General features: G+C 67.2%; 1 protein-coding gene across 9 annotated transcripts; it reads left to right on the plus strand.

Annotated features, from left to right (window-relative positions):
* The first annotated feature begins 1,787 nt into the window (after positions 1 to 1,787).
* DMTN (dematin actin binding protein) lies at positions 1,788 to 13,522 on the plus strand. Of its 9 annotated transcripts, none has more exons than XM_030035784.2 (18): positions 1,788 to 1,915; positions 8,251 to 8,314; positions 8,632 to 8,688; positions 8,914 to 9,064; positions 9,205 to 9,279; positions 9,442 to 9,617; positions 9,754 to 9,798; positions 9,913 to 10,021; positions 10,164 to 10,220; positions 10,293 to 10,445; positions 10,560 to 10,669; positions 10,757 to 10,862; positions 10,988 to 11,052; positions 11,154 to 11,202; positions 11,524 to 11,579; positions 11,775 to 11,834; positions 11,929 to 12,009; positions 12,087 to 13,522. In XM_030035784.2, exons 3-18 carry the CDS (start codon positions 8,671 to 8,673, stop codon positions 12,198 to 12,200), a joined length of 1,425 nt encoding a protein of 474 aa, XP_029891644.1. In that variant the 5' UTR covers positions 1,788 to 1,915; positions 8,251 to 8,314; positions 8,632 to 8,670; the 3' UTR covers positions 12,201 to 13,522. The 9 variants fall into 9 exon arrangements, with proteins under 9 accessions (XP_029891644.1, XP_029891647.1, XP_029891643.1 ...); XM_030035783.2 differs by lacking the exon at positions 1,788 to 1,915 and adding an exon at positions 3,713 to 3,961; XM_030035788.2 differs by lacking the exon at positions 1,788 to 1,915 and adding an exon at positions 3,715 to 3,961 and having other exon boundaries at positions 11,524 to 11,531.
* The last annotated feature ends 79 nt before the right edge of the window (positions 13,523 to 13,601 follow it).

Raw genomic sequence — 13,601 nt, forward strand, 5'->3', positions numbered from 1 at the left:
TTGGTGAGTCCCTGTGTCCCCATCCCTGTCTGTGCCCCCCCGGTCTGTGTCCTGGGGGTGTCTGCAGCATCCTGGTGAACAGGGCATCACCCTTGGGGTGGTACCCAGCGTGGTACCCACTGCTCCCCCAGCCCAGGGCCACCGGCTTGCCCACCCCATGGTGGCCATCGGTCGGGCTGTTCCCCCAGGCCCTCGGTGCCCCCAGCCCGTGCCGTCCCACCCTCCCCATAATTGCTTTCCCCTCTGACAATGCCCTGGGAGGTGGCAGCCGGACTGTGGGGAGGATGTAATCCCTTAACCGGGGCTCACCCAGCCCCTACAAAGCCCCACTAGCATAATGCAGGGGGGGGGAGCACGGCTGGGGGGGGCAGCGGGGAGAAAATTATAACAGTTTGAGTTAAATGAAGCTTTAAAGCAGAAGAGAAATGCAACACCCAGCAATTACGGCCGAACAATGCGCCCGGCGCTGCCTGCCCAGGTGTGGCAGGCGGGAATTAGCCGAGCGGCCGGGGTAATTTTTTTTTTCCCCTCCCGTTTCCTTCGGCCCCACAACCCCGGCTCCTTGTTTCCGCAGGAATTCGAGACATTCTTGAAAGGAGAGGGCTTTGAGAAAGGGGCCGACTGGGTCTGGACCCTCCCTGCCCCCGCCGCCCCCTCCCCAATTTAGCCAAAGCTTCAAAGGTAGAGGAGTTCCCTTTGTGTAATCTCCGCTTTAATTTTTCCCCGTCCCTTTCCCCCCCTCCACCGCCTTCTCTTCTCCTTCCCAAGCCCTTCCTCTCTTTTCTTTCAGGGTTTTCCCCTTCCTCCCCTCTCTTTCTTCTCGACCTCCCGGGATAGAAAGGGCTCGGAAGGGTGAGTCCTTTTTAATTATGGCCAGGGAAGAAAAAAAAAAAAAAAACCTCACACTGCTTCTTTCTTGTTTTTTGAGGTGAGACCTGGGGCGGGGGGCGGAGGTGGGGACAGGAATGTCCTCTGTGCAGAAAGTGCACTGGAGGGTGTCTCGCCCCGCCGCAGCGTGCCCAGCCTTTCCCAAGGCTTTGCTCTCCCTCGGGCTGGGGATGCTCAGGGGCCTTGGGATGCTGAGGGGGGGCTTAGGATGCTTGGGTGAGGGGTTTGCAGCCAGAGAAGGCAGCTCCCCAGAGCCACGACCCCAGAGGTGATGGGTGCCAGCCCCCTGCCCCGCTGCCATCCCCAGTCCCGTGGTCCTCGTATCCCACAGCGTCCCAGTCCTGACAGAGGGCTCCCGTGATCTGGACTTGGGGCATCACTGGGGTGTCAGGGGCCGGTGTCCCCTGGGACACGGGTCGTATCCAGACCAGCCCTCGCAGGGCTGCTGTCACCGGGCTCCTCCGGGGCGATGCCCCCTGCAAACCCAGCAGCCCTGCGGTGGGGCAGCGGGGGCAATTTTGGGTCGGGCAGCTGCCTCGCAGAGGGGCGCAGGGGCTGCATCCCCCCTCCCAGGGCTGTGGGAAGGCTCCTCGCCCCCATCCCACAAGGGCGGTGAGGCCGAAGGATCCTTCTGCACACCCTCCATCGCTCGGTGAAGCCCAAAGAGGCTCCCGCACACCCTCCATCGCTCGGTGAAGCCCAAAGAGGCTCCCGCACACCCTCCATCGCTCGGTGAAGCCCAAAGAGGCTCCCGCACACCCTCCATCGCTCGGTGAAGCCGAAGGAGGCACCCGCACACCCTCCATCGCTCGGTGAAGCCCAAAGAGGCTCCCGCACGTCCTCCATCGCTCGGTGAGGCCGAAGGATGCTCCTGCACATCCTCCATCGCTCGGCACCAGCCGGTTGCGGCGGGAGGCGGTCGCTGTAGCAACGTGCCGTGCGGCGCAGGGGAGGGGATGCTCGGCGCAGGCATGGCTCCCGGCGGACAAGCAGACCTGCCTGCGGCGGGCCATGGGCTGCCTTGAAGGTAGGGCCCTGCTACCCTCTGTCCCCATGCCCTAGCCCCCCAGCAGCCCCCCCCTGGCAAGGGACCGGCAGCTGCCTGTCTTGGGCCTGGCTTTGAAGGGCATCGCCGGGATGAGGGGTGACCCTGCGGGGCCGGTGGGCACACGGGGGGGGGGAAGGCTCCGGCGAGCGTGGCCGGGCTTGGATTTCGGTGGATGCACGCGAAGGTACGAGAGCTGATGCGTGGTGCCCGGCTGGTGCGGGATACGTGCGTTTCCAAACTCCTCCCTCCCTCCCTCCGGGCACCCCTGGATGCTGTGGTGCGGGGGGCTGAGCCCGCAGCGGGTACCACGGCGGGTTCAGGCACCCGACGGCCCCGGGCGCAGGTGGTGGCCGCCGAGCAGCCGCTGCGGTCGTCTTCATGCTTGAGAAACTGGGTTAGCATGGGGGAGGCAGCCGCAGCCTCGATTATTCATGGGCACGGCCCCGGGGGGGGGCTCCCGGCAGGGCTGGGGCTGGAGAAGCCCCTTCCGTGTGGGGCCACGGTGGCATCTCGGGGCTGAGGCCGTGATGCTCTTGGTCCAACGATCCGGGCTGGCCCCGGCACCAAAGGGCGTGTGCATGCATCCCCTGGGCGCGCATCCCTCCAGATGTGCATCCCTAGGCGTGCACCCCCCCCCCAGATGTGCATCCAGGGGGTCCAGCGGCCCTCGCTTGAGCCAGGAGGGAAACTGAGGCAGCAAACAGCATGGAGCGCGGCGCCGGGGAGAGGACCCAGAAACGGAGCTGCTGTCACCAAGCAGCTCTCTCCCACACAGAGCCGGGAATAGACGCTGGCTCCTGGCGCTGCGGCACCAACGCAGCCTCGCCACCCCCGGGGGGGGTCCGGCTGTGGCACCGGTCCCGTGCCGGCCGCCTGGGTTTTCGGCCAGGCTCGTGTGCCGAGGGGCTCTGGGGGGGAACGGGGAGCGGCCGCAGCCTCCCAGTCCAGTCCTGGGTGCCCGGCCAGCCCCACCGCCGAACCCCGGGGGCTCTGCCCGAAGGCAGGGGCTGGACCGTGACCCCCCAGGACCTGGGGGGCTTGGGATGCGAGGGGCACCGGCTCTCCCCACTGCCCAGCTCCAGGCTCTCCCTGGCAGCACCGAGGGGCAGGGCAGCATCTGCAGAAGTCAGGGCTGGATTTTTAGCAGATGCTCAGCACCTCCCAGTCGCTCACTGGGCTCTGTTGGCCCCAGAGATGGAAATTCCTGCTGTATGTCCCTTCCCAGGGCAGCGAGGGGTAGGTGCCGCCCTCGGAGCACCCCCAAACCCAGGCTGGGGGTCGGGCTGGACAGGGAGGGGGTGCCATCCTCACCCACCACCCACCGTGCCGCAGCCCAGCCCACACGCCGTGGGGTGCTCAGCCCCCCCTTTCACAGCACTGCGGGGCTCGGGGGGGTCAAAACCCCAGCCAGGGGAGGGGCAGGGGATGCTGTCCCCAGCTGCATCCCCCACATGCGGCAGGGGCTGGAGGAGGGGGTGCTGGGGACCCCCGGCCCCGGCCGGGTTATTTCTGGCAGCCGGACAGCGCCGAGTTTATTTATGTTTTCCTCCCTCTTTGTGCCGGGAAAGCGGTAGGAGCGGGAGCGAGCAGCGGCGGGAGCGAATACTGCTTCGTCATGATGCCGGCTAATTCTCCTCTTGTTCGGAAAGGGACTGAGCCAGCAGTAGAGGTGGGGAGAGGCGAGCGGCACCCACCCACCCACTCACCCACCCACCCACTCACCCACGCGCGCACGCCCTAGCCGGCACCCCACCGCCGGTTATCGGTTCGGCGGGCGGCACAGCCGCGGTGCTGGGGCTGGGAGATAGGCTCGCCCACCCGCACGCTCGCACACCCGCGCCCGGCCGTCACGCTCTCGGATGCGCGCCGCAGCGCGCCGGCGGTGGCTTGGCCGCAGCCGGGGCAGCCGGCCCAGGAGCCCACGGGGTAATTTGGTGGCCAGGCGAGCGAAGGAGGCCGAGGGAGTCGTCCGTGCCCCCCCCCCAGCTCCCCACGGCTGGAGGTATGCGGTGTCCCCGTCCCTAGGTGAGTGGCCGTACCCCGCGTGGTTCGGTGGGGAGAGGGAAGGGAGGTGGCCGTGGCTGGGGGACACACAGCTTGAGGTGGGGGGGGGGTGTCTGGCGGGGGGGGGGGGGCGGTTCATCGGGGTCAACATCGGCCGCCTTTTGCTTTCCCGTCGTTTTTCGGTGCCGCCGCTCCCCCTCCCCTGGGTCTGCGTTAGTCCCCGCTCCCGGGAGGCTGGGAGGAGGGGGGGGGGGGGGGGGGGGGGGGGGGGGGCTGGGGACAGCCCCACATCTTGTCGCTCGTCTTTTCCGGGGGCTGCAGCCTTGCCCCCTCCCTAAGCCCAGCACTGCAAAACCAGCTGCCCTTGCCGGGGGGCCGCGGGGACGGGAAGGGCGGTGACCTGAGGAGGGGACACGGGCTCCGTTGCTGATGGGGGTCCCCCCTCCCCGGGAATCCCACCCGTGTCCCCTCTGCAGCAGCACAGTGCTCCCAGCACCCCACTTCACCCCCCCCACCCACCCTCCGAGAGACCCCCCCCAGCGGGGCTCGGCCGCTGCCGGCAGAGCAGGGACATCCCCCGTCCTTCTTCCCTGGGGACATTGCCACCGTGTGTCCCACGGGAGGAGGCTGGAGCAGCCCAGCCATTCCCAGCCCCGCTTGTGGAGTGAGTTTGTGGGGTCTCAGCGCTGTTGCTGGAGGCGGGGGAGACACCCCTATCCCACTCCCCCATCCCGCTCCCCCCCCCCCCAGGCGCAGGCTGTGACGGGGTTTGACGCTCCCTGTGTGCGGCGTGGCGGGGCCGTGGCGGTCGGGGTCTCGCCACGGGCACGGGATTTTGGAGCCCCCCCCCTGCTCCTCCTGGCCCCGTCCAGCTCCGCTGGCAAGGCACCGAGGGGCCAAACTCCCATCACCCCACTGCCGCGGAGCATCGGTGGGCTACCTGAGGCGGGGGGGGGGGGGGGGGAAACCAGGGTGCAAAGCCTAGCCCCCCAGCTCTTGCCCACGGATGGAGCCGTCTCCCGGGGAGGGGTCGGCTCCTGGCTGTGGGCGTGCGGGGCCGGTGGTCAGGCAGGGCTAAAACCCAACTTCTCCCGGGAAGACCTGGGCCACCAGCTGCCACCTCAGCCCCAGGGAGCCCCCGGCCACATCCCACCACCCGGCGTCCTGCCAGGTGGGTGCCTCGCCGCGGTGGCCCCACGTACGGCATCGGGGTACCCGGGGAACCGTCACCCCAAGGTGCTCGACGTAGGGCATCCCGTGGGGGTGCTGTCCGGGGCCGGCAGAGCTGGGGGGGGGGGGGGGGGTGTCCTTGGGGACCGGGGCCATCACCAGCCCCACGCCGGGAGCCCCGGAGAGCCGCGGCCTCCACGCACACCCCTGGTGGGTCCCTCCCGGCGCCTCCGCGTGCGGGATGAGCAGGCTAATCCCATTTTAATCCCAGATTACGTGCCACGTGAACCGCTAACCAAAGCGGGCTGCGGCGTGGCCATCGGGGCAGGGGGGCCTGGGATGGACCCCCCGCCATCCAGGAGCTTTAGGGAGAGCGCCGGGCATCCCCACTCGAAACTTGTTGGGGGGCTCAGAGTCTCCTGGCAGGGCTGGGGGCCAGGAAAGCAGCTGGGTTGGCCCAGATCCCTCGGATGGGAGGAAGCGAGCAGCCGGAGGAGGTGGAAATGCCCCCTTCAGCCGCTCCTGGATGGAGAGGGCGGATTGCTGCTATTCCCCGCCTCGCCCCAGCCAGGGAAACTGAGGCACGGAGCAGCCCTGCGTCCACAGGAGGGGGGACGGGCAGGGTGCACCCTCCGCCTCAGGGGATGGAAAAATCCCAGGGGCCAGGCACTGGCAGCCGGTGGCTTTTAAGGCCACCGAGGCGTCCCTCGGCAGGGCCGTGCCGGGAAGGGTGCAATGGCACGGAAGCAATGGGCTGTCAATAGCCGAAGGGTCGCTCCCCTCTGCCGGGCGATGCTCCGGCGGGGAGGGAAAGGACGAGAAACAGGACAAAGGAGGAACCGGACACCGGTGAGACGTGGGTCGGGGACCCACGTGCTCCCCGCCGGCTCGGTCCTGCCGCGATCGAGTTGCCGGTGGGGCCCCCGTGTGCGGCGATGCCTCGGTTTCCCCCGGCGAGGCAGGGAGGATGCGATGCTCGGCGCCTCTCCCGTGCTGTGTTTGTTTGGGGGTTGCGGTGGGAGGAGGAGGAGGAGGCCGGGACTGGGCTGGGAAGCACCGGACACCGTTCCCAGGATTGTCGGGAACCGTCTGGTCAGGGAACTTGTGACCCCGCCGTGTCCCCCCCTCCTCCGCTGCTGGCGGGGAGCCGGGGCAGCTGTGGGAGCAGCAGGATGCCCGTGCCCAGCACGAAGGCAAGGGCAAGGCAGGCAGTGAGGAGGAAGAGGAGGGAGAGGGGAGGAAGGCTGGGGGTCCCTGCCTACCCCCACCCAGGCGAGGGCATTCGTTGCAGCCTGGCCCCTGGCCCGGGTGCCGGGAGCTGATGGCTTTGGCGGCTGCGAAAAGTCAAATCCGGATTTCCTCGGGGTGGGGAGGAGGGAACTGGCCTCTTCCCGCTGCAGCGGCAGCCCTCCCCACGGCCCCCCCCCCCGGGATGTGTTGTGCAGCTGGGGGGTGGCACCCCTGCAGCCTGGCGAGCCCCCTCCGGCACGTGGTCCGTCTGTCTGTCCATCCTTCCCTCCGTCGCTCTTCCTCTTCCCGTGTATCCCTGCCCAGCACCTTTCTCTCCCCGCTCCGGCGAAGCACCGTGGGTACCCGCAGCGTCGCCCCGGGAGGGGGGGCACTGTGTTACAACCCCCCCCCCCCCCCTTCGCCCTGCTCCCCCTTGCCCTCCTGGCCAGGAAAATCCCAAACACGTGCTGCATCGGCCTTATCTTGGGGAGCAAGGGAGCGTGCAGGGAACCTGCCAGCGAGGTTGCCATGGGGAAAGAGCCTGCCATTGGGGCGGTGGCTCCCTGCTTGCACAAGATAAGATGTCCCCACGTCCCCTGGCCGGGGCGGGGGGGACGACAGTGCCGGAGCTGGCTGTCCAGCCCCGGCACCCCTCGCCAGCCCTTCGGCTCCGTCGCGGCATCTCTCCGCACCCCCGGCTCAGGCTTGTTTTCCTTCCCCGCCGGCATCCGCATCCACCCGTCCCCGCACCCACCCTCCCGCCGGCCTCTGCCGCTTCCACTGCCTCCTGCCATTTGCTATCTCATCCATCTGCTCGCCGCCACCGCCGCCGCGTGCCACCGCGTCCCCGCCGCCTGCCCCCGGCCCGCCCGTGCCCCCCCAAAGCGCCGTGGGGTGCCAGCCGGAGGCGGGGGTCTGCCCTGGCTCTGCCGCTGGAAAGTGTGAGCTCACGGGTGCGCGGGGTGGCCGCCGCTCACCCGGACAATGCCGCCTTGTACCGCGCTCGATGCCGACCCGGGGGTGCCCGTCCCACCGGCACCGGCTCCTGCAGACCCTTGGGAGGGCTGGAAGGTGCCGAGCATGGGTGGGAGAAGGTCAGGACCCCCGCCAAGTGCCAAAGCCGGGGGTTATTTGTGGCAGGGTGGTCTCAAAGGAGGGGTGATGCCTGCATGGAGAGGCTCAAGCCCGGAGCCGCCGGCAGAGCCTCCTCGTCCTGGCTCGACCCTCGGAAGAGCGAGCCCAGGGCGGTACCTCATGCCGGGCTGGTTGCCGGCAGCTGGAGGATGCTCCGGGCTTTGTCAGATCTGGTCCTTCTCCATCTCTGCATCCCGCAGGGATGGGCTCTGTGCCCGTGATGGGAGCCGTGGGGCTGGGGGACAGCGGGGTTGGGGGTCCCCAGAGGCGATGGCATCTCCCCAGCCCCACGTACAGGCTGCTGGGGGGGGGGGCTTCAAGGCTGGAGGGCTCTGCCCTGCTGTTGCTGTTGTTGCCTGGATTGCACGAGGTTTTCCCAGTGCCCTCCCCTCTGAAAGGAGAAGTTTTGAGGAGAATGGGGAATTTTCCCCTTTGTCTGTGGCATTGTGGGTTTAAAGCATAGGGAGGGCTCAGGCCCGGGGGCTGTGGGGCAGGGGCTGAGCACAGCACGCCCGTCCCGCTGCTGCTGGAGCCTTCTCGAGGCTGCTCGCTGCTGGTTGACAAAGGGCTTCATTACCTCTGCTCCGCTTGCCAGCTCTCGTCAGCAGCCACCGCCGGGCAGCGGGGCCGGCAGCCGGCACGGGCAGGAGCGGCACGCAGCGGGGCAGGGTGTTGCGGGCACCGGGGGGGTTTGCAGGGACGCCGGGAGGACGAGGTTGAACTTCACACCGTTGTCATCCCGCAAGCCACTCTCACCTTTCTCCTCTCCTTTGCAGAGGCGGCACCCGAGCCCCAGCCCGGCGTTAGCACCCAGAGGGATGTGGAGCCACAGAGGCGGCGGTGAGTGGGGGTCCGGCCTGCCCCAGCACCTCTCCCCTGCCCCGGGGCATAGACCCCGGAGCCATTCGGCCACCCCGGAACCGCGGCATCCCCCCTGGCAAGCCTGTCCTGCTGCCAGCGCGTGAATATTTGACAGTGGGACCGTGCTGGCCTTGTGCCGCATTAGGGTCCGGTGCGCGGGGGGCTGTCGGGCTCAGCCTCGTGGCGGGAGGGTGGTGGGAAGCTGGGCTCTGCCCCCCACCTCACCCTAGGACCAACCTGAGGGTGCTCCGTGCCCACCCTGGCAGTGCCCCGAAGCCCCTGCTCTCCCCACGCAGGACCCTGTGACTGACACAGCCCCTCCAGCCCGCAGCTGAATGGAAAGACTGCAGAAGGTGAGGGGGGAGCCCATGGGCAGGGTGCTGGGGGTTGGCAGGGTGCTGGGGGTTGGCAGGGTGCTGGGGGCATAGGGCAGGGTGCTGGGGGCATGCGGGCGGTGGGGAGCCCTGCGGCTAGGGAAGGCACGCAGGGGCTGGTGGCCAAGGACATCGGCAGAGTCACTGTGGGATGCTGCTAGCAGGGCCCTGCCTTCCTCCTCCTCCTCCTCCTCCTCCTCCCAGCCCAGCCTGGCAGCACCATCTAGTGGCAACGTGTCCTGGCCAAGCCACTGTCACCTCCCGGGTTGTCCCCTGCCCCGAACCACAACGCTGGAGCAAAGGAGACCCCAGAGCCCACCCAGAAATACCCCATCCCCAAGGACGTTTCGCCCCGGTGCGCTGAGGTCCATGGGGCACAGGGGTGTCCCCGGGCCCCCCTGCCATGCCCCGGGGTCCTCACCGTGACCCTGAGCCCCTTCCTGGGCCGGCAGCGTTGCAGGTGAGGTTTGCTAAAATCTCCCCTTTTCCTTCCAGCAACCTCTGACCTCCCCTGGGAGCGTCTGTTCCTCCCGTGGGTCCAGCGTCCCCGGATCGCCCTCCAGCATCGTGGTAAGAGGTCACTCATGTCTCCCCACCACATCCCTCCACCCGTGGGGTCGGGATGTTCCTCCCCAAACCCTCTCCATCACCCTGGTGGGGCCACGGAGGATGCCAGCCCCAGGGAAGCCCTCGCCGTTCCTCATTGTTTCCTTTCTGCACCCAAAAACGAAGGTGCTTTTCCTTCCTTCCAGGCCAAAATGGACAATGAGGTTCTAGGCTACAAGGACCTGGCCGCCATCCCCAAGGACAAAGCGATCCTGGACATCGAGCGCCCCGACTTGATGATCTACGAACCCCATTTCACCTACTCACTCATGGAGCACGTGGAGCTACCCCGGAGCCGAGAGGTGAGGGTGCCCCGGGGCCACCTGCATCCCCTGGTTGTTTTGGGGGGGCCAGTGGGGGAAAGCCCCCCCCTAGAGAGAGGGGTCCCAGAGGGCAGATGCGGGACTGCCAGAATAAACTGCTTCTTGCCTTCTGCAGCGCTCCCTGTCTCCCAAATCCATCTCTCCTCCTCCATCTCCGGAGGTGAGTACCGACACCGCTTGCCCCAGCTCTGGGATGCATGCAGGGGCTCCGAGGAGGAGGGGGCGATGCTGAATTGCCGGGGTCTCGCTGCTCACCGGCCCCGCTTGCCCGCAGGTCATCCGGGAATGGCTGGAGAGCCGGACCCCCGGCAGTGCCCCGCAGCCCACCTCTCGCCAGGGCAGCAGCTCGGCCCGCAGCAGCGTACAGCACTTCCACCGACCCGGTACGGTCCCCCAGTATCGTGACACCACCCCCCCAGTGTCGCCTGACCCTGAGCCCCAGTGCAGACCAGGGGGTCTGGGCAAGCACCCTTCCAGAGCCGTGAGCTCCCTATTCCCGTCCCCCAACCCCCTTTTTCCTTGCAGAGACCGACACGACGGAGCTCAACATATACAAGAAGCCTCCGATCTACAGGCAGAAAGGTGAGGGGGGGGGGTCTGTTCCATGGGATGGGGCACCCCAGGGCACTGCCTCACCCACCCTGTGCCCCACAGAGCACCATCCCGGTGCCCACCACGGGAAGCATCTCATAGAGGACTTGATCATCGAATCCTCCAAGTTCCCGGCAGCGCAGCCCCCAGACCCCAACCAGCCTGCCAAGATCGAGACTGACTACTGGCCGTGCCCCCCGTCCCTGGCCGTCGTGGGTAGGTGGGGAATGGGGGCAGGCGAGGGGGTGGGCTGCACCAGGGGGTTTATCCCCCCTCCAAGGCCCCGCGGGGGTGCTGGGAATGGATATAACGTCCCCCCTTCTCCCCCAGAGACGGAGTGGAGGAAGCGGATGGCCTCCAAGAGAGGGGAGGAGGAGGAGGAGGACCTGACGGAGGAGATGAAGAACCTGCGGGAGCTCCAGAGGCAGGAGCTGAGCAAGGTGAGGGGCAGAGCAGGTGGGTGGGCACCCTGGGAGGGGCTGGGGACATGCTGACACTGACCCCCACCCGTGTCCCTTCGCCCCCAGGTCACTTCCAACCTCGGGAAGCTGATCCTGAAGGAGGAGATGGAGAAATCTCTCCCTATCCGGAGAAAAACCCGCTCACTGCCGGACCGGACACCTTTCCACACATGTACGTGGGATGCTCTTCCTGCATCCCATCCCTTTCCTTCCCCACTCGGTGGCTCCGGCTGCCTGCACCCCTGCCAGCTCCCACAGCCCTGCCTGCACCTCTGAGGGTCTCTTGCTCTCTTGCAGCTCTGCACATGGGGAGCTACAAGAGCTCCTCGCTGCCCGCCTCTGGCAGGAGCACCCTCACCCGGGTGAGTGGGCAGGCAGCTGCCCCCACGCTGCCAAGGCCACAAGGCCTCGGGGGGGCTCTGGGGGTGGCACTGCTCTCATGCTGTCCCCTGTCCCCTTGCAGCTGCAGTCGGCAGAGTTCAGCTCGGCGGGCAGCGAGAAGGGAAGTCCGGGTGAGCATCAGCCCGTGGCGTGGGGATGACCCTGGGGATGAGGGATGCGGGGGTGTCCTTGGGGATGCGGGGATGTCCCCAGGGATGGAGGATGTCCCCAGGGATGCGGGAATCTCCCCAGGGATGGAGGATGTTCCCAAGGATGCGGGGATGTTCCCAGGGATGGGGGATGTTCCCAGGGATGGGGGATGCCAGGGCAAGCCTGGGCTCAGCAGAGGGTGGAAAACCACCTCTCGGGGCTTGTCATCACCCGGGGGAGGATGGTGGGGGGACACAGCGGAGGGTCCCTGGGGCTGAGCCCTGCTCCTCTCTGTTTTCCAGGCCTGCAGGTAAGCACTCATCTGGCTGCCGGTGTGGAGACCCAGCGAGAGGGTGATGTATGTTGGGGGGGGGGGGACACGGACACCGGGGCCACCTCTGTGATGGGTCCCGTTAGGGAGAGGGGAGTGTGGGGATGGTGGGTGCGCCTGCCCCTGGGCTGGAGCCCATCACCTTGGCTTCATTTTGGGTGGGAGAGGGCAGCCCTTTGGGGAGATGGGGGTCACGGCTGATGTCAGGTTTTGCCCCCTCAGAACGGCCAGCGTGGGCGCATGGACAGAGGCAATTCACTCCCCAGCATGCTGGAGCAAAAGGTGAGCCGGGCTGGGGGCTGCGGGGGCTTAGGCAGGGTTGGGGGGGGGCTGTGGAGAGGGTCTTACAGCCTCCCCCCCCCTCCAACCCTTGCAGATCTACCCCTACGAAATGCTGATGGTGACAAACCGAGGCCGTGTGAAGCTGCCGCCCGGCGTGGACAGGACCAGGCTGGAGGTAGGAGCCGAACTGGGGTCGGGGGTGGCACAGAGAGGGGGACCCGTCACCCCATCACCCTCCTCTCCCCCCCGCAGCGGCACCTCTCCCCCGAGGATTTCCTACGGGTCTTCGAGATGCCCCCCGAGGAGTTCAGCAAGCTGGCCCTCTGGAAGCGCAACGAGCTGAAGAAGAAAGCCTTCCTCTTCTGAGCCCGCCTCGGCCTCGAGCTCAGTCCGTGTCGCGCCGTGTAACCGCTTTAGGGCTCTCAGCCGGTTTTTACTAGGATCCCCCCTTCCCCTCTCCCCGGACCCCCCGGCTCTGCCCCCCTCCTCACTCCTCCTGCGGGAAAAGGGCTTGGGGGGGGGGCTCAAAACTGCCTCCGCCGCTCGGCTCACAGCGGGGTGATGGGGCTGGGGGCAGACCCTGGTCCGGAGCAGGCACGGTTCAGCCAGGAGGGGAGGTGTGTGGGGGGGTCTCTGTGCTTCGTGCCCCCCCTCTTCCCTCCGGGCACGCTGGCAGGGGCAGTGCCCGGCTCTGCTTTCGGCCGGCTGGCAGCGTGCCGACTCCGGCACATGGGCAGCGGGGTGGCTTCCCTCCTCCCGGGGGTCAGCCGCCTCCGGCCCCCGCACCCGGGGTGCCCCTCTGCCCCCCCACATGTTCACCCCGAGACTTGGGAAGAGCCTGGGGGCCGACTCACTGCCAGGCCGATGTGCTCCCGGCAAAGCCAGGCCGGTATCCCGCCTTGCCCCCCCTCCAGCCCCCCCTTTTAACATCCCCCCCGGTCCCTCCTGTGCCAGCTGCTGCAGCGAGGACCGCAAGGACACGTACACTGCCAAAACCTGCCCGGCACCGGGCTGGCAGAGGGCAGGGCTGGGATGCCGGTGAGGTGGAACACCGTGGGATGGGGCAGGGGGTGGCAGAGCGGGGGTCTCGGAGGCAGCTCCTGCTGCATTTCTGACTGCAGATACGCCCGCAGCGGGATGATGCACCGGGGGATGCAGCAGGGCAATGGGGCGATGAACTGGGGCGATGCAGCCGGGCAAAAAAGAAGCAGGGCACGGCTCGATGGGCACCGCGGCCACCGGCGTCTGGGCAGCGCTGCCTGGCCCCCCCCACGGCCGTGCAGGCAGGGCTCGGCACCGGGCAGCACCTTCCCTTCTCGCACCTTCCCTTCTCGCACCTCTCCCATCCTCTCTTTGGGCACATGTTTTGGGCAGGACCCCTCTGCCCCTGCACCCCTGCCCCCCCTCCCCACGCTCCCTGGTTTCTGTTTCCAGCCACTTTCCAGCCGCTAGACCTTGTTGGGATGTAAAGAATGTAATTTATCGGGAAATCACTGGCCCATACTTGCCTTTCACTGCTACTCTACAAACGACATATCTATAAATATATATATAAATATGGGTTTGTTTTCTGACTGGACTACAGTGATTCACTTTCTCTGTTTTGTTAGAGTTTATTTTATTTGCTGGTGTCGGAGAATCCGCGTGAGAGTGATTTTTTGCTTACAATTAAAGGTGAAATGGCTTTATCCAGCCCGGCTCCGCTCCTTTGCTCCCCCCCACCCTTCCCACCAACCTTCCCCCCCCGCCCGCCCCCGGCCCCTGGTC

The sequence above is a fragment of the Aquila chrysaetos genome, chromosome 13 (assembly GCF_900496995.4).
Source record: "Aquila chrysaetos chrysaetos chromosome 13, bAquChr1.4, whole genome shotgun sequence".
In the NCBI taxonomy this organism is placed as follows: domain Eukaryota; kingdom Metazoa; phylum Chordata; class Aves; order Accipitriformes; family Accipitridae; genus Aquila; species Aquila chrysaetos.